The sequence below is a fragment of the Onychostruthus taczanowskii genome, unplaced genomic scaffold (genome assembly GCF_017590055.1).
Source record: "Onychostruthus taczanowskii isolate IOZ18803 unplaced genomic scaffold, ASM1759005v1 scaffold21, whole genome shotgun sequence".
Classification (NCBI taxonomy): Eukaryota; Metazoa; Chordata; class Aves; order Passeriformes; family Passeridae; genus Onychostruthus; species Onychostruthus taczanowskii.
In genome coordinates, this window is record NW_024499351.1 from 8,570,175 (window position 1) to 8,594,747 (window position 24,573).

Consider the following 24,573-nt stretch of genomic DNA (forward strand, 5'->3'; position numbering starts at 1 on the left):
GTCCGGCCCGTGCCGCGGCCTCACGGGGGCGGCGGGGACCGGGCGGGGAGGAGGAGGAGGAAGAAGCAGAAGAAGAGGAAGACCGAGGAGGAGGGGCGGGAAGCCGCTGCCATGGTGCTGCCGCTCGCGCGCCGCGCGCTCCTGGCGGGCCGCCGGCGGCTCCTCCGTCCCGGCGCCGCTCCCCGCGGTGAGCGCCGCCTCTCCCCGCTCTCCTCCCCGCTCTCCTCCCCTCCGCTCCCCGCAGCTCCGGCGGCGCGGCTCTGCTCGGGCGGCGAGGCGGAGGCGGCCGGCGGGGACGGGGCGATGCTGCGGCACCTGGCGCGCAAGCTGCGGGCCTGCGGGCCGGTCACGGTGGCCGAGTACATGCGGGAGGCGCTCACCAACCCCGGGCAGGTGCGGCGGGGCCGGGCCGGGCCGGGGGGGCTGTGCCTCGGCCCCCGCTCACCGCCGCCCCGGCCCCTGTGCCGCTTGCCCCCCGCAGGGTTACTACACGCGGCGCGGAGGCGTCGGCGAGAGCGGGGACTTCATCACCTCGCCTGAAATAAGCCAGGTGTTCGGAGAGGTAACGCAGTTCTTAAGTTACTTGTTGTACTTCAGTCACGCGGGCCTGGCTGGAATCCTGGTGGACAACAAGCCATCCATGAGCCAGCAGTGTGTCCTTGTGCCCAAGAAGGCCAATGGAATCCTGGGTGCATTAGGAAGGGCATTGCCAGCAGGTCAAGGGAGGCGATCCTGCCCCTCTGCCCAGCCCTGGTGAGGCACATCTGGAGTGCTGAGTCCAGCCCTGGCTCCTCAGGACAAGAGAGACATGGAGCCCCTGGAGTGACTCCAGTGGAGGGTAACAAAGGTGACTGAGGCTCTGGAGCATCTCTCTGATGAGGAAAGGCTGGGGGAGCTGGGCCTGTTCAGCCTGGAGAAGAGGCACTGAGAGGGGACCTCATCAATGCCTGGAGTATCCGAAGGGAGGTGCCAGGAGGATGGAGCCAGGCTCTGCTCGCTTTTGACAAGCAATAGGACAGGAGGCAATGGGCAGAAACTGATGCACAGGAACTTCCACCTGAACATGAGAAAGATCTTTACTGTGCACTGGCACTCAGATTGCCCAGAAAGGTTGTGGAGTTCCCCTCACTGGAGACATTCAGGAACCATTTGCACACAATCCTGTGCCAGGTACTCTAGGATGACCTAGTTGAACAGGGAGGGTGGTCCAGATGGCCCAATGTGATCCCTTCCAGTTTCCACCCCAACTGATTTCCAAGCCAGTGTTCAGTGTCAAAATACTGGAGTAGCAATAATAAGGTTCAAGTTTTTTCCCAAGAGAAAAATTGGTTTTGGGGGAGGAAAGGGGGTTTTGTTTTTGTAAAAGTCCTTTGTCTGAAACACCATCTGTTTATTTTCATATAGAACTTGCTTATAAATAAAAAGAGTTATGGTGATTCTCCAGTGTGAAAATGCTCCTCAAAAATAATCTCCAGAGTTTGGTCTGGCTCACTCTGGTTTGTATATCATTTCCGGAAGTGAAGATTGGCTAAATCCTCTTCTCAGGGATGCTTTGGTAAATGCATTGTCAGGAACATTTCCAAAGGCACCTGGACAGTGACTTGCATTTAGGTGAAAGTTCTTGCTCCAGCCAGAACAGACTCCTCAGTTTTACTGATAGAGAGTTGCTTCTGCTGGGCTGACAGAAATCAATGACCAACGTTAATATTTAAAGCCAATAATGTGATGTTATGTATCATAATTCTTCTTAACTTTAAAATATCAAGAGAGAATGTTGCCATGTTATCTCAGTTATTATCAGACTAAAGACAGGCGTGATTTTGCCCGAGTGCTGAAGTTACTGCTGTAACCTGTGTGTTGTTTCTCACTGCCAGTTAATAGGAATATGGTACATTAGTGAATGGATGGCCATGGGCAAACCGACCACCTTCCAGCTGGTGGAGCTGGGCCCAGGGAGGGGCACCCTCACCGAGGACATCCTGCGGGTAGGTGAAACCATCCGTGTGCTGTGTTTCTGGCTGTGTTCCACAGCTACAGTGAAATCTGAAGGGAAGATGATTTGCTGTCAGGGTTTACCCTTCCCAGGTAGCCAGATCTCTTCAGTCAGGCTGGCAGCTCAGACTCTGATTAGAATGGATGAGTTTCTGGGACCAGGGCTCTCAGGTGGAAGCAGACCAGGAGCCAGCACGCTGCACGGACACGCCTGTGACCTTCCAAACACCACTGGATAGAAGGGGAGGGCAGGAATACTCCATTGTAAATTATTTCTGTGCAGGGAAATGTTATCCAAACTGAAAACCATCTAGGAAGGTGTTGCTGTGTGTAATTGAGATGGAGGCCTTAGTGCAAGGAACAGAACGGGGGAGCACAATAACACAGAACGAAATTGTGTTAATTCCTTTGGGCATTTCAAGGCCTTATTTCTTTTGAGTTAATGTTTTGTGTTCAGTCATGCCTGCATGGCTGTCTTTATTAAAATGCTGCTGATTCATAAACAAATAGCTAATGGGACTTAGCACCACATAAGAACTTTTATTCTATTTACATATGTTAATAAAAATGGTGAAATGTGGAATATCAAACACTTCTTCAAGGTGGCAGGGAAAACTGAACCATTTCTCTTCTAATGCTAGACCTTCTACAGGTCTTAGAGGAGCTGCTACTGCTCTTCCAAATTAGCATTTCATGTTGTTGTCCGTACAGCCCCGTAATGTACAGCCAACTTTTTTGAAGTGTAGCAGCTTTTATTAAGATTTATGAAGAAACTCACACTTCCTACTGGAGGAGCAAAATGCAGTGTCTCTCACTGAGATTGTTTTGTTAGTGAAAGCCAACTAAAATCTTTTATCTTGAATAGTTAATAGTGAATAGTAAATAGTGAGAAGAACGGTTAATACTTAAACATTTAATGTACAGAGCACAAGACTGCACCTAATAGAATTCATCTGCCTTTACAGGTCTTCAAGCAGCTCCACTCTGTTCTTAGTAAATGTGATGTCTCTGTTCATCTGGTAGAAGTGAGCCCCAAACTCAGCGAGATCCAAGCAGTGATGCTGACAGGAGGGAAGGTACAGCCAAGCCCTGAGGACGAGTCTGCTTACATGAAAGGCATTAGCAAGACTGGAATTCCCATTTTTTGGTACAGAGACATTCAAGATGTGCCACCAGGTAAGGAGCTTGAATGCCTCATTAAAGGGAGGGTGCCCTTCCTTCACTGACAGCTTTTGACAGCAGAGGGCATCTCTGCTAGCCTTCACACTGGACAGAAAAGTAGTTATATACATATTTGTTCTTACTTTCACGAGTCTGAGGCAGGATCTTGGTTCATTTTCATCACTGCTACCTACTCTGTCTACCTTCATTTGGGGATAGCTACCCAATTTCCTATATTCTGACTTCTTATTTTCTTGGTGAGGGAAAAAAAAACCCTTTACTGGCTTTGCCTGAATCTCCTTTCACAAGATAGTGATCCAAAATTCATTGCCTGGAAGCTAGAGCTAGCTGTAGAAATGGCATCTTAATTGTATGCAAGCTGGAAGTAATTATGTTTTTTTCACAACTGCATTAACTAGCTTAATTCATTAAAAATCATTAAAATATTTTAAACTGGGAACTGCTCTGGAAATGTTAATAATTTAATGGAGTTTTTTTTTAACCTCCCCACAGGTTACAGCTTTTACCTAGCACATGAGTTCTTTGATGCCCTGCCAATACATAAGTTTCAGGTATAGCAAGATCATTATTTTAATTGTGACCATCTGCTTAAACACTTTTTCTCTTTGAGGAAGAGCAGAATTAAGGTGCCAAACTAGTCACATGACCTGTCTCTGGTGATTAAATAATTCTATCTGCATTGGACAAATAAGGCTTAATTTAGCTCAAAACTGTAAAATTAGTAATTATTTTTGAATGGAAAAACTTGAGGAAAGCTAAGGATTTCTTTCTGCTAAAATAACTCTCAAGGTTATTTTTTTTATTCCTTATACTACATTAACACAACTTTAATTTCCACATGATTTTGTGTAATACTGCTAACAAAAGACTGAAGGGCTTTCACTTGAATAGTAATGAGAGCAGCAAAATAGAGGCTAGTTATGATTCAGAAGTAGCTAATTTATGAAAATCACCAGTGGAATGAAATCTTTCATTTTGATAAGTTAAGTGTTGCACTGTCAATAGAACAATAGAAGAGGCAGCATGTTTCTTCAGAGCATTATTCATTCCCTTTAAGTATAATTAAACCTGTATTTGTTGGCTCTGCAGATGAGAGTCCACCACAAGCTTTTTCTAAAGAATGAGTAGTAGATGTTAACAATGTATTGTTCCTAAAACCTTTGTGAAAAGGCTTGACATATTAGTTCAATCAAATGAACAAGATGCTGTGGTGCCTGTTGAGTGTAACATGAGTCCCTTGGGCTCGTTGAACAGCGAACCGAGAAAGGCTGGCGTGAGGTGTTGGTTGACATTGATCCAGAAGTTCCTGACCAGCTGCGGTTTGTCCTGTCGCCATCCAGGACCCCTGCGACACAAAACTTTATTCAGGTGAGGTTATGCCTACCAGAGCTCATCCTTACACCTTTATTGACTCTTTCAAGTGCATTTAGTGCTTCTCAGTTACTCTGACAGCAAGAAGAGAGCTCTCAGTCTGTAAATGAATAGAGCTTAAAATTTCTGCAAACATTTAGCTTTGTATGCTGTGAAACTACAGCACAAAAATGATCACGTGTATCAAACTTTGCAAAACAGGAGCTTGAACACACAAAATGTCTCAGCAAACCGAGGCAGCAAGTGACGGGCAGAGTTCTCCACTGTGTGTGTGGCATCACCATCTCAAGAGTGCCCTGCCCCAGCCAGGCTCTCAGCCTGCTGCAGGGTACTCAGGGCAGCTGCCTGCTCAGTGCCACTTAAGGCTGACCTTTAATGGAAAGTGGCTGTGGTTTCTTCCTGAAGTGCACTGGATACTCAAAGCTACAGAATTAAGTACTGGAGATTAAACAGAGCTACAAAGTCTCACAGAGCAAGGCCTCTCAGAAGGGTGTGCACAGCTGAAGCACTATTTTCCTTAAGTAAGGAAGTTTCCCCTGATACAGATATTCTTGGTAGAAAAATTTGCATTTGACTACAGGTTGTTGAAGAGAGGATTGAAATCCAGCACTCAGAAAATACTAATTGAGAATGAGTGATAGTAAAAACTAGCTCAAGGCAGTATAGGTAGCCTAGAATGCACCTCCTGTACCTGCGTGTCCCAGCAGAGCAACAGCCCCAAGACACCAAATGTCAGGGATACTTGCCTTGTGCTCTGCTAATACAGGTGTTGTGGTCTTTGGACTCTGCACTAGCCAGAAGAAACAAGAGACCACGTGGAAGTGTGTCCTGAGGCCGGTGTCATTGTGCAGCGGCTGGCCTCTCGGATAGAGAAGGATGGTGGGGCTGCTCTGGTTGCAGATTACGGCCACGACGGAACCAAAACTGACACTTTCCGGGTAAGGCATTTGCCCTGTAGCAATAAGCCAAAAGACTCTGTTATCTTTATCCTTAGGTTCTTGTGAGAAAGTTCATAGGTGGGCATAATAGCAAAAACTGCATAAAACTGAGTAATTCTTGTTTAGTCAGTACCCAGAAGGGTTTCCGTCAGATGGAGCGGGTAATCTGAGCTCTTGCTACATTTATCTCAAATTTTCCTTGTATAATTTGCTGTGGTCACCACTCAAAGGCACAGCTTAATTTTTGCTGGCCCCAGCTATCATAGTTGGACTACAGCTGAATGTAATCTTCCAATTTCATTTTCAGGGTTTCCGGAATCACAAACTTCACGATGTGCTGAGTGCTCCGGGTACAGCAGACCTGACAGCAGATGTTGATTTCAGCTACCTTCGAAAGATGGCACAGGGAAAAACAGCTACATTAGGCCCTATAAAACAGAGGGAGTTTTTAAAGAACATGGGCATTGACCTCCGACTGCAGGTACAAAATGTTCACAGCTGTAGAGCTCTCCCAATCCACAGGCAATACTCTTAAGCAGCACAAGAGCTTTAGTAAAAATCTTTGGGTTTAAAATGAAGTTATTCAACATAGAATGTAGGTGTGAGATCAGAGAGTTGCTTCTGCTAGATGTAAGTTGCTCCAGATCCCTGAAAATAAATTGATCATATTATATTTATGAGCATTTAATGCAAAACTTGCATTGGTGTATTGGGCTGTGGACCACCATCAGTGAGTGATCTCACCAGTTCTACCAACCATCACAGCACCGTTAAGTGAAAAGGATGCAAGAAGGGATTGCAGGTATGCAGGAATTTATAGGAATGCAGGAGGGGCTCTAACCTGCTTTTTTTTTTTTTTTTCAGGTGCTCTTGCAGAATTCAGGTGACACAGCAACTCGTGAGCAGTTACTTCACAGCTATGATATGCTGATGAATCCCAAGAAGATGGGGGACTGTTTTAATTTTTTTGCCCTGCTGCCTCACCACAGACTTGTACATCCTGACAAGAAGGATAAGCCAGAATCAAAGTCTCCCCTACCGCCTGTTGCTGGATTTAATGAACTGTTACTAAAGTAATTTCAAATACTGTCACAAAATGTGTGATGGCTGTTTCCAAATAAGCCTGGTGCAGCACGCCAAACCTCTGGACTGACCTACTCAAAGCAGTATGAGTGGAAATAAAACACTGCAAATACAGAAACCAGCACACAGAGCAGAGAATGAACAATGGTTTGGGGGTCTTATGAGAGAACAGAGTGAAATATTTACTAGTGGAATCAAAACTTGTCAGTAACAAACATGCACTAAGGATACTTCAAATGTATTCAAGCTTTGGTACTTGAATAAAATCAAGATGCCTTGACATCTCTGAAGATATTTTTATAAAGAGAACAGTGACAGGATGCACGTAAAAGGAGTTCCTGCTGGCTGAATTTCCACAGCAGGACATATTTAATAAATCCACAAACAAGAAAGTATAAACCATTTACTCCTAATGACATTTGATAGGAGAGAATTCATGTAAATAAAAAGAACGAGTCTGATAGGGAAATAAATTTTATTTTCAAGCTTACCAGAGGATATTTACAAACAATAGGGTGTATAAAAATATAAAAGTACTTGACAGTGTCATTTCGAGGCTATAAATTTTACATGAGCTTTTTTCTAGCATCACCATAGCACTATTGCTTGAATGAATGCAACTTAATTCATCTAGGGGTAAGGGTATTAAACACTGTAACCTACTGCTGTAAAAGTCTGCAGTAAAGGTAGAAAAAAGGGAATAAAAAACTCAGCTATTTTTACTACTCTAGGAATTTTACTCATAATGTAAGCCTGATTTTTTTGGTTTCTTGACCACTAGCTGCTTGTGGCTTCTCTTGTCTGGCTCCATAAGTCTGCATATGATCAGGCAATCTCCTCCAAAGGCCAACAGCATTATTTTTATTTTAATACAACTTGAAGAATAAATAGCTCATATAATATTTTGAAGCAGAGCAGACTTCATGGGGAGAGACAAAAGCCAGGCCTTCTACTTCATTATTGTCCCCTCCTTCCTCTATTCCTGTTGTGCTTTTTCAAGTGACTGAGCTGCTTTATTTCCTCCCTTACAACAACACAAACAACAAACCCACAGGTAAACCTGAAGTAACAGCTCAAGTAAAAAATCTGAAGTTTAAAACCAAACTGTATCTACATATTACAATTAGGATGGAATATAGCAATGGCTTCACTGAAATTTGGTCACTTGAGCACTGGAAGTTGAAAAACAGCACTGCTTTCCTTGCCAAGAGCGGGCAAATAGCAAACTACCAATGCCAGAGGTGATTGGTTGCAGAGATGAAAAGCAGTGCCTCTTGGAACAATCAGTCCTGAAACCCTCTCTAAACAGGGTTAAGAATCCAGAGCTCAGCCTTGCCAACACAGACACCTACGAAATGCAGTGGCAGATAGATAAAGGGCAGTGGGAAAAGAAAGAGTGAGTTAAAGACCCAGACCTACCTGTGGGCACATCCTTCTGCAGCTGCCACTGACCACTGCCAGGTCACTGCTACTGCAAGCAGCTGCCAGCTCTGAACTAACCATGTAACATTTTAGGTTTATCTAACAACTTATAAATCTGCTCACCTGTCTCCTTACCTGAATAAAAACAGTAGAAAAAAATACTTATCTACACACAAACTAAAAAAGAAAAATCTTTGTAGGAGAGAGGAGATAACCCAAAGCCTCTCACTGCCTTTTTAGTTCAAGCCTGTATCAGTACTTTAGAAATATTTCCAACTAAGCTCCAGTTAAGTAGCTTGGCACATCAGGGATGCATACAGCCATCCAGCACCCTCCAGGAGCACAACACTGTTACCCCACAAAAAAAGGATTTCACCCTTTTCATTTTTTTAATAAGACCAAAAAATCTTCCATTTGCACTTAGCATTATGGCCTCAAACTTGTTTGAAATGCCATTTACTTGAACTGTCCAAGGGAATCATTTCCAAAGAACACTGCTGTTTCCCCTCTACTGTGCCACAAGTCAAATTAGTGGTTGGGAATCCTTCAGTTGAGGCATGTGCACAGTAAAAACTGAGTTAGGAATTGCTTTTGAACTCTTCATTCAGCTTAAACAGTTCTGAGCTGAGTAAAAAAGAGGATGGGAGGGGCTGCAGGTTAAGGTGGAAGGCAAAGTCCTTTCTCCTACAATCCAGCTGCCCTGGCAGAAGCAACAGCTGATGTGGTATCCACTGTTACTTCTAGGTTTTGAGCAGAGTTAACATAACAAGCTAGCAGGCTACAAACTACTCCTGATGTAAGTCCAGGGAACCTTAAAAAATTAGAAAAATATTAGAAAAATTTTTAAATCTTATTACTCAAAACGACAGAAGAAAGCTGCATGTATTTTTCCCTATTTTTCCACATCCTTCTGCTAGAAGCTGGTCTTCCAGAGTGAAAGGATATGCTACATCAAGTCTTGTGTGCTCTCTGCATTATTTGTGTAGTTTTAAGGCAAAATGCCTTTGGTGTGTATCAATGGCGTGCCAGCCTTGCACAGCAGCGCACTGTTGTGGCTTATTGCTTTGTTCAACAGACAAAATAAAAGCCTAGCACAGCTTTGACTGTCATCTCCTTAGACTGTCAGCCAGCATTTCAAGAGGAATGTAAGAAGTTATGGGGTTTTCCTTTTTTTTGGTTGCTATCTGTTAAAAGTTCAATTAGGGCCAAGACACACATATTTAACTGTCTAAACAGCAGCAAATTATTCCTTCATCTATGAAGCTGTATTCAACTAAACCACCACGTTTTGCTTTAGCCAAGGTATACAGTCTCTTCACCATCCACAGTTTGAGAAACAGGAGATGTATCTAAGTAACAGAAAACAGTCCTCTATGGCCTAGTAAATAGGGATTAGAAAACCATTACAAAACTCTTACTGCGTAGGCTATGAAAAAACAAAAACCTTTGAAAAACACAAACCATTCAGTCTGTACACACTACACCTCAGCAATGGCTTTGTAGCCACCCAGCTCGGTGAAATGTTACCCAACAGGGCTGTGTATCCCACTGCCTAGTAACTTCTCAGAGTTAAAGTCAGGGATGGGGAAAAGTTTGCAGACAACAGTCTATTCCCATGGCAATGCAGGATCCTCTGGGGCTTTACACACCAAACTATGTGTACAGCATTTGGAAACAGCAATAGCTGTTCCACTTTCTTCAGTTTCTGCCTGGAGTATCCTTCTTTGCTGCAATTTAGCATAATGAACAAATCAAGGGTCTTCTTCCATGTCATCTGGGTTGGGAGCCATAATGAAGTGCTGGGGGTACTCGAGGTTGTGTTCGTAAGCGTGTTCTTTCCAGCGTGCATCGTCGCTCTCATGGGTAATGTAACGCTCTCCAATGCGTGTTTCAAATTCTCTGAGGTCAAGCCAAGTCTGATAATCCTAAGGAGTAAAAGAGATTTAAAGAAGCAGTTTTAAGAAACAGTGATAGTACATTCCCACAGATAAATTCTGCACTTTGTGTCCATTTTTAGTGTAAATAGCCACAAGATACAACCAACAAGATCTGTTAAAAAAAAAAGCTCCAACACTGTCCACAAAGAATAGTTCAAAATTAAATAGACTAGTATCTAAGGTTGTGAAAGCAGCAGATAAACTCCATTCCAAACAAATCTTTTCTAAGGGGGACTACAAGTTACCGCACACACCAGGCTTCAGCACTCAACAAACAATGTTTGTCCCCATGCTGATTTCACAGGGCTCCATGCACTCATCACTGCCCACAATCAGGGGGGAAGCCAGGAGAGTAAACCCATGTTCTTGTCAGACAGAAAGGGAAAGGTGGGAGAGGCAGTAAGACACATTTCCCTTGAGGAAAGAAGGCACTCATAGATGGTCTGAACCCTGGAGCACATCAAATGTAAAGCTAAAACCAGAAATGCTCAAGCCTTCACAAATGCTTGCTAACAGAATGTGACACTTGCAGTTTTCATAAGCCTCTGAAGGATTTCAGCCAAATAAATTATTCACCCATTATAAACATAGTGGAAAAGGCAGATGGGCTTACCTGTAACCATGGGTGACTAAGGGATTTGTCAACACTGAAACGTTTTCTCATCTTCACTTGAAGCAAATTGTTTATTAAATCAATGGCTGGCAAAGAACAACAAAAATTATTTGTTTAAATACTAACTACCTCTATCATCATTCACATGCTGCAGTAGAATTTTTTTTTTTATGTGTGAGTGTATCCTACACTGAATTCCTTTAAATTTAACCAAGCTCTTGAATTTTATATTTAGCTTTGCTTATGTTAAATGTGGCTACAATATAGGTATATGGTAAGTTCCCCCTACTTTTGATGGAAACACTAAAAGCTTTACTGTGTTATTCATTAATCTTTTTCCCTACTGATTTTAGTGATTTTCAGATATGCCTAAAAAGCTTAAGCATAATCCTGTGTTCCACAATGATATAGTACTTCCACTATTGTATACTTTTGTATACATCCTTCCACATCTACCTGTGTATTAATAATGTATTAACCAAACATGATAACAACATATAACCAAAGCTGGCACTGAAGAGCTCTAGAAACCAGCTTTGTAAACTTCTAGGTTGTTCAGACCTGACACTTAAATCCACACTTCCTAGTGTACACACTACAATTCCAGATGCAACTTTGAGCCGTTTCTGTGATTATAGCTCAGATAAAATATATACCAGCATTCAGCAAATACCCACACATGAATTAACTACTTTGGGACTTTTGGGAAGTGTCAGATTACTCATCCCATTCATCATACATAAAATTCACATTTCTTGCTAAATCTCCTGACTCCCCTGCCCTGAAAATTATCTAAAGCATTATATTCCACAATTTATCTTGCACAAATATATTTAACTCATATTTATCTACTTTGGCATAGTCTACTAAAAAACTATCAATAATTTTCACACTCCTTCCTTAAATGAACCTTGACGTTTAAGCATTTGCAAGTGTTACCTACATACACAAACATTCTAATAGCGAAAATTAATTTCTTTACCTTCACTAGAAATTTCCTTCCAAGGGTTTGGTGGGTACATAAATGCTGCATTTTGAATCTGATCATTGATATCCTCATCTTCATTAAATGGGAATGTGCCACTGAGGCTCACATAGACAATAACTCCTACTGACCACATGTCTAGGGAGCGGTTGTAGCCCTTGCTCCTGAGCACTTCAGGGGCGAGGTACGCAGGGGTGCCCACCACAGAGCGCCGGAAAGACTTCTCACCAATGATGCGTGCAAAGCCAAAATCACACAGCTTCACCTGCAAAAGCAGCACATTCTAAACTGAGAAACCTCTGCTTGACCTCACACCCTTTCTGCCATCACATAAACATTGTAGGCAAACAGAACAAACCCCATGTAAACCAGTCCATTAAGGTTTTAGGTTGCTGGGTTTGCAGCATACAGATCAGCCACGCTTCAGATCAAGATCTGAACTGGGCCTGCACAGACTCAGGTCTGAGGCAGTTTGTGTATTACATGGCCACAAGTGTGCAAATAAGGAAGAAATATCTTTATTCCAAACCCAGCTCATTTTCAGAAGTGAATCCTCTCTCTCAAAAGGCACAGAACCAAAGTTAAAAACACACATGAATCCCAGCCAAATCACATTCCTCTTAATCATATTCTTAAAGCTGGAGGCTTCGGCTACACGGAAATCCAACAATGAGTTTTAGCTTGAGCTCAGAGCCAGCCAGCTCTTGACGGAACATCCCAGTGAAACGCATTAATAGCTGGCACATGCACCAGTGTTCAAATCTTTATGATCCTGTGGTCCTTAACTTGAACACAGCAGGCACTTGTGGAGATAAAAGGATCCAGATCAAGTTCAACACGTAACCCCAAGTCAATAAGCCCTCCTCAGAGTATAAGAAAGAGCAATGCACTAAAGGCACTTAGTGAGACAAGGAGAAAAAAGAGACGACTACAATACATGCAGTTCAAGTAATTCTAGAAGTCAATTGAAAATCCCACAAGAGATTACTTTTTAATCAGCAGTGTCAATATTACTTTTAAAAAACCTGATGAATAGTAATGAAAAGTATTGTTTAATCTTCACTCACTTGAGGGAATGGTTCTGCTGATGCTAGTAGTACATTTTCTGGTTTTAAATCACAGTGCACAATATTCTTGAAGTGTAAATTCCTCAAAGCAACAAGTATCTACAAAATGAAAGAACACTTTCAGAATACATTCAAGCAGATCAGAAGTGTCAAAAGACACACCAACTAACCAATACAGCAATTTCTATCAACATAGTCCTCAAGAAGTAACCCACATATACTGTGCAAATACTGTTTTTTTCCAGCCTACTAAGACTTGAAAACAAGCAGGTTTATTTTCCCCAACCTTCTTCCCCCCCACATCCTCCTCTGTTTTTTGAATGCTTACTGTTTTTACATTCATCTTTAGATGTCCATAACATTAAGTCTTGGGAAACAAGGGCCAAAAAAATTAACGTAATTAACATTCAAAGTTATTTTCTTGTTTATTCAACTTCCCTTAGATGTGTAGCTCTCTCTGCTGTCTCTTTTAAATAACAGTACAGAACACTCCTCCTCCAAATTCTCATCTTATAATTACAAAACCCAAATCTAGCCTTTCCTCTCAAAGCAGAGGAACTGACTGCTCACCTGAGTGACCATGAACTTAGTTATTCGTTCTGGAAGTCGACTTTTCTCACTGGAAAGAATCATCTCTAGCATATCCCCATGCAGCTTTTCCATCACAACAAAGACTCGTTCTGGGGTTTCAAACATACATTCGAGGTTCACAATCCCAGGATGGTGCAAATTCTAAAACAAAGTAGCACAGGTACATTACTAAAATAAAACGGTACGAAATAGCCTGAATTACACAGAAATGCTGACCCCAAATCAAAAAAAACCCAGTTAAATAAAGCTGAAAAAAAAAATCTGAGGAAAGAAAATAGCTCAAAACAAGTGTCAACCCATGGAACACAATAACTACTAAGGATAACTTGTTTAATACAACTTAGCTCAAATGATTAATTTTACAGTTGATGCATGTTCTGTACTCAAATTATTGAGTATAAGAATAATACTCAAAGATTGAGGAGCTAGTAGTGGAAAACAGCAGAAAATAATACTGAGGGAGTCAACATGGAGCCAAAATACATGGCTTCAGTGGGGTAGGTATCATCCCCAAGTTATCAACTCTATTAAATACTCTGGAGTTCCTGCTTTTATAAGATTCCCTCTTCCAAAAGTACTCAGAAATCACAGATGTAGATTTAAAAATCAATTCAGAACACTTACGCACAATACAAAATCTCATTAATGGTCTATTTAAGACAAAACTCCAACATGATTCCAAAACACTTTTATACCTGGAGAATGGCTACTTCATTACGAAGCTGACTTTCCTGTTTAGTTGGAAACCTCATCTTGTCAATGACTTTGATAGCCACATCTCTTCCAGTCTTCCTGTGTTTTCCTGAACAGAAAGTCAGTGTCAGCCATCGAGAGATAGAAGTAATTCATAGCTATTAAACATTACGGCAGAAATTCCTTTTTGGGGAAACCAGTATATTCTGTCAAGTGTACAATATTACCATATTTATATTTAGAATTGCAAATGGTATATGAGTAAAAGAAGTGATCAACCTCGACAGGAATTCTGTAGTTTAAACTTAAACCAGTTACCACTCTGCTGTCAGGTACACACACACTGACATTCCATGTATTGGGTGAAGGTTTGCTTGTGCAAGGGACGTCCATATAAGCAAGTAATAACTACTCCACAAAATATTGCCTCTCCTGTAAAATCAACAACAATTCAAGGCCAAAGTGAAGACAGATCTACACACCCACTGTAGTGGCATAATACTTTTATGGGCTCCATGTGCACAGGAAATTACACACCAAATACTCTTTGGGAACATGAGAGCAAGTAGCCCAAAGAACAGCAACACATCTAACACCCAAGGCAGTCTGCTGCGATCAAAAAGCTCTAAAAGGTTGTGGTAACAAGAGGCAGTGGTAAGAAAAACACCATGCTGACAGCACCACATAGTATTCCTTACTGCAACCTGCATCAGCTCCATGAGAAGCGTTCTGCAATACACAGGGAGGCTGTGTCCAGGGCGAAGTGAGGAGCTCTTAATGCTTCCCCAGCTTCTTCACAGCTGGCTTCTTTCAGTCACATCAGAGAGGTTAATGGGATCACACACTGCAAGACCTTGGAAATCTGAGACATTTAATACTAAACTACGACAGAACAGTAAGCCTGCACCAAAGAAAAGTATCTTCATCTGCTCAGTGAAGGGCTTGGAAGCCATTTTAGGTGAAGGGACGATACACACAGCTACAGTGAAAGTGTCACAGAAGGTTCTACCAGCACTGCTGTGGGGAGCCCAGCTACACCTCAGCAGCCAGCCAGCCTCCCCTGCTGCTCCCTGGTCAGCACTGGTGGCCAGGGCTTATGCAGGGCACAGGAACTGCTCCACAGCTGCTCTGCCAAGCAACTACTACATCTGCCTTCAACATCATCATGAATAAAGGGCTTATCTCCACCAGATAAAGGAAATTATATTGAAATGAAGCACAAATACAATGAATTACAAACTAGATGCAAAACACAGAAGGCAAATGCTAGATTGCTAAAGAATATAAAGCAAACCAACCTATCTAACAAAACATCTAACTACATAAGCTAGACTATAGCTAAAACTTGCCCATGAAGAGTAACAGAAAAGCAGCTTGAAAATTCCTTTTGTGAAACAAAACACAGCCAGCCAGTTTTCAGTGCAAGTTTTACATCAGTAAGAAAATGTCATGAGTAGTTTTTTTCTGTCTCCCTTTTTTCAGATCTTTCAAACTAATCAAAGTTTGAAAGGAAAAGCTGAGGGAAACTGTTCTCACTGATGCAGGAGTTGGATATCTATATCCTACAACTTTTGATTTGCAATTTTGAAAACGTTTGTCAAGAATGGGGGACACAAAAAATGCAACAAAAAATAAAAATGCAATCCAAACCCCACAACAATGAAAGCAACTTAATTTTTCCATTAACTGTTACCATTATTTCAGTATGACTACACAGGTGCAGATAAGCCAATATCAGAAGTTATCAGATCTAGTCTCTCCAAATACCAGCAACAATTAAGCAGTGTGTAGAGCCAGCAAAATCATAGTCTTTTATATTGTCTTTTCATACTCTTTCAGCTTGTGATTTTATATTAAGAAGTAAGCATATGCTATATATTTTAAGCCCTTATCCAGTAAAAAAAAAAAAAAAATCAATGAAAGCTTTTTGTAAGTGTTTATTACACTTACAAGCATTTGTAAGCATTGAATCTTGCAAAACACCAAACTGAAATTTACCTACAAGGCAATTTAGGAAAAATAAAATCCAGTCATTAAAATAAGTGTCTGCATTTGTTAATTTCTATTCATAAGAGAGGGAGGACATTTTGATGCACACTATGCTTTAAGAAATACAGAGGGGGCAGAAAACCTGACCTCTTTCAAGAGTGATGTAAAACCAGACCAAACTGCATTTCCACCAAGCAGTTTAGAAGTAATAAAGTATCTAACTACACAATTGACACAGAGAAAAATCAAAGCCACACTACTTCCTGATTAGAAAGAAAATGTGACAGAAGCAGAAAGATTACCACTTGTAAATCATTACTTATGACTTTTTCTTTCTTTCCAGATTTATGGTCTGTGGTTTTCTCAACACTTGAGATATAACACGAGATTAAAAAAAAAGAGAGAGAGAGAGATAGAAACAGAGTTCATATGCATTTCTAGTATTTTTCTTTTTTTTTGTGATGACATACTAAAAACAAGTTATATGCTGCAACAGAAGGTTTTAAAACCTAGGTGGTAATACTAGACTTGAAATCTAGGGCTAACACTCCTGGCAAATAATACCTCTTTCTATTTCATCCTGCTGACAGAAATTTCTGTCACATCAAGTATTTCATACACATCAAGTATGTCAATAATATGTTTGCATGCATACTGTCAAAAAATTATGTGTTTTTCTAATTGCTTTTGGCCACATCTCTCAGGTGTAATTCAAAACAGGTATAACTGACAGCAAATACATGACTTCTAATGCTGTAAAACACAGTGTTAGAATTTGCAATTTTAAAAAATCATAAAACATGGCCAAATTGGATGGCTTTGTATTAAATGCAACACATATTCTAAACTGATTAGGATGCCAACACATAACTGTAAATGGAAGAATTTAATTGTAAGAAATACTGTACATAGAACTGCAGAGACATGCAGCAAAGTAATCCAAACACAACTTTTAACAAGATTGACTTCACCTAGACATTCTAGATACAGCTAAGTTAAGTGTGAAAAGGATAATTTTATCAAGCAGATATTCTACCTTAATAAATGCATAATGGAACACAATGCAATTTACCTCCATATACAATACCAAACTGACCAGAACCCAGCACTTCATCAGCAAATATTTGGTACACAGAGCTGATATCCTAATGCATGAAAAAAAAACCACAAATATCAGGAGTCATTAAAACAATGTTCAGACATTAAAATGTTCACATTAGTTATTACTGGCTAGGCTGTAATTATATTTGACATTAATCAAAATCTGTAAAAGGTACCATCATTACACTGAGGAGTGGGAAAACACAACAAACTTTTCCTGAAAAGGATCCACTGAGCTGCACCAAAAGCAGGGACACACATTCATAAAAACTAACAGCCATAGCAGATAAGTAGGTTACTTCCTGCATATAACATGGACTTCTTTACCTACAGTGCTCTGGTGCTGCTTTCTCATCCAGACACTGCTACTACCAATTACTTTGTAATACTCAGATAAATAAACATCACTGTAATACAATGCACATGACTCACCACATTCTCTTGGACCTGGCAATTTGAAACAGAGATGCTTAGAGACAACTCTTCTGCAATAAAGAAGATAAAGCCAAGTAAGTAAATAAAAAGGGCAAACTTTTTCTAAAAAGAGTGGAAAAATAGTAATCAACAAGAACCCTTTACTGACTTCTAACCCAGTATCAGTGAAATGATTTTTAGTGTTGTTTTGCAGAAACTTCATACTCTGGAACTCATTAGATAAATAACCCTAAATGTTTTGCTTTTTTTGTCCTATTCTGATACAAAAACAGTAGAACAACACAAGTGTGTATGCAATAGACAGCTGGAGAACCAAAAGCACTAGTAATTGTATCATAGTTCATTAAATGAACAATGGTTTCTGGTAGCAATAAAGAAAAATACAGGCAAGAGGAGCAGGTAGATCTCTCATAGTCAAATGAACGTGGCTTCTTATCTTCTGTGGCACCAAGAAATACATAATTAATGTATAAGAAAAGAAAACAGATCAAAGAAACCAAGTAACAGAATAACTGATAAGTAAAAAGGCAATAAAGCCCATAAGATTAAAAAAAAAAAAAAAAACCAAAAAAAAACCACCAAAACCTTTGTTTCACGGATAAACTACAGAAGCAAATCAATCCTTGGAACATAAGGGCACATTCAGGAAGTGTAATTTCCAAGTAAATGTATCAGCTAAAGAATCCTTCAGTCTGCAGCAGACATTGACATGAACTTTTCATTACAGGAATAACATTGATGCACAGGCAAGAAGAGATATACCAAGGCAGGCAGGACCCTGACTTGTCAGTGGGGTTGGACTGGATGATCTCCAGAGGTCCCTTCCAACCCTAACAATTCTGTGATATTATGTTAACTTAAAGAACAAAAAGAGCTTATTCATCTACAAGGTAGCTAGAAAACACACTATAAACTAGCAGTTTGAAAAGAGCCTTTATAATCCTAAAGAGAATTCAGAGAAAAAAAGATGCCTGATTTTTGCCACCTGTGCTTTACCTCAAAGAAGAAATTTACAGAGACAAAACAGGAACAATTACTAATTCTCAAAGACACCCTGAAGTCTGCATCTGAAATATGAACTCTGAGTCTTGCAGATGCCTACTGATTATTGACTACAGTCAAGTCAGTACTGAAGTAACCGTACAGAACATATGGGAAAACAATAAAGAAGTCGGACAAAAAAATTCCTAAGGTCAACAAAAACTGCTTCAAGGTAACTAGAAAATAAAGATGCAGTTTTCAAAGTGTTTAACAGAACACACGGAACTCTTGTCCACAGATGGCTACAGAATACTAAATAACTCAGAGGTAAAGAATGATTCCTTCCAAATAAATCCATTTTTCTAGGGTCTGAAATGTGCAAGAGTAAGGGCTAAGAAGCAGTCACTTCTAATGAAATTAGTAATGCCAAAATTCCACACAACTTCTGCAGCAGGTAAATTCCCTCCACAGCAGACAGGTCTCTTTGTTATTTTAGCTCAGAATCACCCCACAAAGAAACACCCCACCCCAAACACTAAACTAGGTACATGGTTACAAAGGATTCTTTGCCATGGGTCAGACTGGGAGAACATCCTCATTTCTAACTACCTCTGGCCACAATGGGGTATACAATAACTAGATAGTGCCTTGTGGACCCTTTGATGCTACAAATTCTCTGTTCCTGCAAGTATTTAAAGCACTAGCAATGTCTTCCTCCTCCTTTGGTCTTTTCATTTAAAAGCGTGTATTTGAGACTTTTTTAAAATTAAAATCTAATTATCTTAAGGGCTCTTGAGATACATTTCATGATTCACAAAGTGCAGGAAGAAGAGGGATGAACAGACATTTTTTGGCCTTCTGACAGTTTAAAAACCAACCTGAGTTGTCTAAAATTATGTAAATACCACTCCCCAACTCACAGTAGTTTCTTATACTCCTAGAATCCTAAACATACTAAAATACTTCCTCTCAGCATCTACCACTGCAGTTCTCTTCCCTACCAATGTCAATGGAATGTTATTATATATATCTGAAAAACCATTTGTTTTGGAAAAATCAAGTGTCTTTGCAAGTCTGTCAGCAACAGTAAGCCCTAGATGCTAGAAAGCAAAGAGAATTTTGGTGTATCTATATAGAGATATATACATACATACATACATATATATATGTATATGAAACTAAAATTTCCATATCAAAAGTGGCATTTTATGTATGTATAAAGGCAGGTATGAGGTACCATCTCACAGGTATGTTTCTTCACTGTAATTAAGTACCAATGCCAGTACTGGCATTTCATAGTTTACTATTTTAGACCATTGCTGCATTCAAAGGAAGTGCCTTTACCTCAGACTAGCATTTACATGTTCTTAACTGTTGCTGATGCAGAGTAGCCAGACATCAGAGACAGAGAAACTGATCTCAGAATCTACAAAAGAAAATTTTCTGCAAGGAGATTAAAGAGTAGCTGGAATTTTAAAGGAAACTAAAAAGTGAAAGCATAAATCTCAGTACCAAATGAGAATAAATGTTGTTGCAAGGAACAAGGAGATGTCTTAAAAGAAAGAAAACAATATATAAGTTTAGGGTAGCCTTGATAATGAACATAATCCCATGCCAGATGATAAAAGGGAGGGAAGGTGCATAAAAAGAAGAACAGGGTACTTTTTGTAACTACCCACAGCTTAGTAAAAGTTTTTTACATACTGATGGTATTTACATAGCAACAATAATCCTTTTCTTCTCCTTAGCTACTGACATCTCAGAGAATTTTTAAAATATAATCATATATAGGTACTAACATTAAAAAAATCCAAGTTTGGTTCTTTCAAAGTGTATGCATATAATCTAAATATATTTAGTTATGTATATTAGAAATATCTAATCTATACTCCATTTTTACATTTGCATGTGTTCTTAGTGGTCCCACAACAAAACTCTGCATTCATATTGTAAATCTGATTCTTTACTACTTTCTGCTACAAAGGATTAAAGGATTTGCCCACCCTCCACAAACCTGAGGGTCACTTTTTAGAGACTCATGGAAAATTATGAACCCAACTCAGCAGATAACCAACAGACAATACTTCACTCTAAATAAGCACTGTTCCCAAAGGAATCACTACCATCAGCAGCTTCAGCATATGAACAAGAGCCTTGTCTGCCTGCTTACTGTGATCTTTTCCTTGTCCTGCAGCAGTGCAAACGCTAGGCTGAGGAGTGACTGGCATCAAGGCCTGGCGGATGGCTTTCTCCCAGCCCTGAGCTACGTCAAGTCCAACTCCGGAGGCAGCAAGAACTGGACTGTGATGAGCGCTGCCATTGTTCTCGCCCACAAAGTACACCATCGTGTCAGTGATGATCTCAAAACAGTAGGGATTGCTGCCCTGCACCACGTGTGAAAAATCTCGAGGCTGAGTCACCTGGAGAATTTCTGAAAGTGGAATCTCCTGAAGAAAGATATTAAAAATTAAAAAATGAAAATGCACATAATATTTTAATATACTAACACCCATAACTGCAAGCGTTGCAAAGAAACCAAATCAAATATATCAAAAAAACAAAACCAAAACACCAAGCTTCATAAACAAATTTGGACAGCACATGACCATTGAACACCAGGTGTTCTGAATTCCTATATACAAGCCTAGACAGATTTTCAGGCCCACCACAGTTCTCTCTATACAACTACTATTTTCTGCTCAAACTAAATTTATGTTCATCATGAGACACACCCCCACTACATGGGTAAGTGATGCACAAATAGAGAATGACCATTTTCCCCTTGCAGTTTATACAGCTTAGGCAGAAAAGAGCATGAGGGAGAGAAAATGAAGCAGTAACATTAAGGAGAGGATGCAGCTATACACACTAATCAGTAAGCACTGCTTTGTGCATCAGAATCATTATGGGTAAAGATTCTCTTTCATACAGATATTAGCAGATATTATCTGCATTCAGATATTATCCTCTACCTGGTCAGTTTAAGACCATGGTACAAGAGTATTAGAGAACAGATCTCAAGGAAGAAATGGTTTCACATTCACACTAGGTGGAGGAGGACATTCCACATCCATGGGAAGGTGGAGGTGCAGGTCACTTGCAAGAGTAGTGAACAAGCAGATAAACACTGGGCAGGCATTAGGAGGATTAAGAGACAGCAGCTGATTGAGATGAAAAGCAAATAAATGTAAAGGCAAAAACTGTGAATTACTTTAACAGCCAAGACAAACAATCAGATCTAAGCAGTTAAAACAAGGGATGCAAAGGGGCAAATGAAAGGACTAAAAGCAGTGACGTAGTGGAGCAACAAGCAAGGAACATATTTTACCAGCTGTGTTTTGAATGCACAGGGCAATACAAGTATCAGAGAGGTCTGAGAAGAGACTGCATTGGTCAAGATAGGGATGAAAAGGATCTGGGCAAGTTTAGCTGGGTGTACAGAGAAAAGGCTTGATCTTAGAGTTGTTATAAAGGAAGAAGTTGCAAGATTTGGACCCCCACCTAAAGGCATAAGACAAGAAAGGGAAAAGTCCTGTTTACACATTCAAATGCATTTTCTGAACATTCCACCACCAAACACAATCCTACATTGACAAAACACTAAGCTTCATTTATATAAACATAAGGCTACACAGTAAATTTTCCTGTAAATCTTACTTGAAACCTTCAGTTGTACAGTAGGGAGTAATTGAATTTGAGGAATGTTGAAATAAAACAGATAAGCATGCAAACTATTCAGAGAACACAAAAATCCAAGCCTTCATTCAACTGGCCAAAGAAATTCTCAAAGAAATTGTGAGGAAAGCTTAATATACCAGGTAATTCAGGAGAACAGTACATGCAAAAATGTAAGGAGAGACATACTCAAGGGAATTAGAGCAGGAGCTGCAAGCAACTTCTCAGAGTTAGTCTTGGTCCTTCTCACTTACAGGCTTTGGGCAACAATTAACCTGGTCACAGTTTTGATTCAAAAAGAGATGGGAAAATGGAGATAATACATAAACTGCTCACAGTAGACTTCATATCTATAAAGCACTGAATAAATAAAGTGAAACATAATTATTACTCATCATTAATTACCTTATAATATTTTGTTCCAGATTCATTTTGAAATAGTGTGAGGCATTTGCTGTCCAGTCTCCAGTAATGTCTTTTTCTCTACAAAATGCACAGTACAATTACATAAGGAATAAACCTCTCATATGGCTTTTGCTACCTCAGTATTTAAATTAAAAAATGCTTTAAATTACTGTGATAATAATTCAAAATTAATCTACCGTAATCTTAGACTGCAGAAATGAAAAAATAAACTTTGGGAATAAAGACTTTGTCTTAATTAATGGAAATAAATAAATTATTTCCAAAAACTAGCAAAAATATCACTTACCTTACAGCAAAAGCAGTGACAACAGGAGTTACCTCATATAGGAAAAAACAGTTACTAGACAGGTTTTACTCCAGGTGCGTATTCTCACAAAATCTGAATTATTTAAATTTAGTAACAACTGTGGGAGTCACGCTTTCTCCCTTTATGCTCTCATACCTACATTGCAAGGGTTCAAGCACTGAACAAGCCTAAGTCCTTAATTCTTCCATCAATATAGAGGCAAAACAGACACATTATGAGATTCAAATGAAAAAAATACTTTGTGGGGAAAAAAAAAACAAAACCACAAGACACACTATATAGCCATTTGCTGAAAGTTCCCACCAAAAAGAAATCTCCCCCACCAAAAAACAACACAGATTAACTGTTGTATATAACTGTCTTGTAATTTAAGCAGAAGAATATTCCTCAAAACAAAGAAGCTTTTAGAAAGCTAATAGGGTTGTATGAATCAAAGTATCTGTAAGATACTTTGCTTGCACCATGCTCATATAGTTAGAAAACCACTTCTATTTTTCTGGGACAAAAACCCAAGACCCCTAACCCTAACTTAGGATGACAAAGTTTTAAATATTATTCTATTATATTTCTATTTTATAAATTTTGTCATGTTAAAAGCAAAGCCTTTTTTTTTTTGCCATATTTAAGCAGAGCTTAAATCACTTCACTCCAGGAGAATTAAATGCAAAGCCTTTTTTTTTGCCATATTTAAGCAGAGCTTAAATCACTTCACTCCAGGAGAAGCTAAGTCAACCTACAGGAGTTAGATATAGAAAACTAGATCAATAATGGATTTAACTAAAAGAAGTTCCCAGACAGCACCGGGACAATGGGTGAAACCGAAGGTGTAAACCCCTCCTTTCAACATATATGCCCTTTATTAAATTGTGAATCAGGAAAGACTTTGGAGGAGAGAAATTAAGGAAAAGGCTGGTACTCAGGGGTTCAAAATCTGCCCCATACCCTACTCTGAGAAAGGATGGGACCAGGGTCAGAAAAAGAGTAAAGATGATGACACAGAAACTTCTCATTTTAAAGAGTGAAATATCTTGTTATCAGGGAGCACAAGAAGCACACAGATTCTGCTGTTAAAATGAACCTGTCTGGAACTGATAGGAAGCTCAGTTGTTTCAGGAATAGGAAACAGTCTGACATTGCTGAGAACGGAACGGTCAAGGGAAATAGCCGATGTTGTAATGCCCAATACGGAAGTCTCCTCCCATTAGGAAGCTCTGTGAGATCTTGTTTGGCTGACTGTCCTTTGGGTCAGGACACTCCATTTGACTGGCCTTTTTCAGTTGATGTCATCAACATAGCAGCCAGACTGACAGATGAAGAAAATCAAACTAAGCAAGGTGTTTCATCAGATCACTGTCCTAAGGGGAGGTTAAAAAAAAAAGTCCATGGGAAAACATACAGGTTGTACTGAAAGTTTAAATCAGAGCTGAATATAAGGTCTGCTCTGAACAGTTCTGCTACAACTACTCACCTCTGTCTGCTACCTGGCCTTAGTTTTTCCAGAGCTAGCTGATGATAATTGTGACTTTTATGTAGTCTTGGCTGTAACCACACCTAAAATACACTAGATGCTTATTTTGGATTGAGATAAATACATCTAGGTACTAGAAAACTGTACCTTAAAGAAATGGCTTTTAAGGTAGCTCCACAAAGACCATTTACAGCAGTCAGTTTAGCTGACAATCACAAAAAGTGAAAACATTACAGTAACCTGAGCTATCTATTATCAACCTTCAAATTGATTCCATCAGAACTTAATTAACTTTGCTCCTCTAAATTCTGTGTCCT

General features: G+C 39.9%; 2 protein-coding genes across 3 annotated transcripts in view; one reads left to right on the forward strand and one right to left on the reverse strand.

The window, feature by feature from the left end:
- Nucleotide 1: 1 nt before the first annotated feature.
- Nucleotides 2–6,846, forward strand: NDUFAF7 (NADH:ubiquinone oxidoreductase complex assembly factor 7). The gene is made up of 9 exons (XM_041404456.1): nucleotides 2–393; nucleotides 482–562; nucleotides 1,875–1,985; nucleotides 2,958–3,168; nucleotides 3,667–3,725; nucleotides 4,429–4,542; nucleotides 5,340–5,483; nucleotides 5,791–5,964; nucleotides 6,348–6,846. Exons 1-9 carry the CDS (start codon nucleotides 112–114, stop codon nucleotides 6,558–6,560), a joined length of 1,389 nt encoding a protein of 462 aa, XP_041260390.1. The 5' UTR covers nucleotides 2–111; the 3' UTR covers nucleotides 6,561–6,846.
- Nucleotides 6,847–7,024: 178 nt separating this feature from the next.
- The window catches only part of PRKD3 (protein kinase D3), a 43,803-nt gene continuing 26,254 nt past the window's right edge, over nucleotides 7,025–24,573 (reverse strand). For both annotated transcript variants that reach the window (XM_041404454.1, XM_041404455.1), the window contains exons 10-19: nucleotides 22,461–22,538; nucleotides 20,551–20,827; nucleotides 17,397–17,449; nucleotides 16,936–17,008; nucleotides 13,877–13,983; nucleotides 13,161–13,322; nucleotides 12,591–12,689; nucleotides 11,521–11,788; nucleotides 10,539–10,624; nucleotides 7,025–9,913 (exon numbers count right to left, since the gene is read on the reverse strand). In XM_041404454.1, coding sequence (XP_041260388.1) covers nucleotides 9,740–9,913; nucleotides 10,539–10,624; nucleotides 11,521–11,788; nucleotides 12,591–12,689; nucleotides 13,161–13,322; nucleotides 13,877–13,983; nucleotides 16,936–17,008; nucleotides 17,397–17,449; nucleotides 20,551–20,827; nucleotides 22,461–22,538 — 1,377 coding nt within the window. In that variant the 3' untranslated portion in view covers nucleotides 7,025–9,739. The remainder of the gene's footprint in view (nucleotides 9,914–10,538; nucleotides 10,625–11,520; nucleotides 11,789–12,590; nucleotides 12,690–13,160; nucleotides 13,323–13,876; nucleotides 13,984–16,935; nucleotides 17,009–17,396; nucleotides 17,450–20,550; nucleotides 20,828–22,460; nucleotides 22,539–24,573) is intronic.

Excerpts from the sequence above, each read along its gene's own strand:
- NDUFAF7 (XM_041404456.1), top strand. The coding sequence starts at position 112 with ATGGTGCTGCCGCTCGCGCGCCGCGCGCTCCTGGCGGGCCGCCGGCGG. Across the intron at positions 1,986-2,957 it reads TCACCGAGGACATCCTGCGG|GTCTTCAAGCAGCTCCACTC; the intron begins GTAGGTGAAACC and ends CTGCCTTTACAG. Across the intron at positions 5,484-5,790 it reads CCAAAACTGACACTTTCCGG|GGTTTCCGGAATCACAAACT; the intron begins GTAAGGCATTTG and ends TTTCATTTTCAG.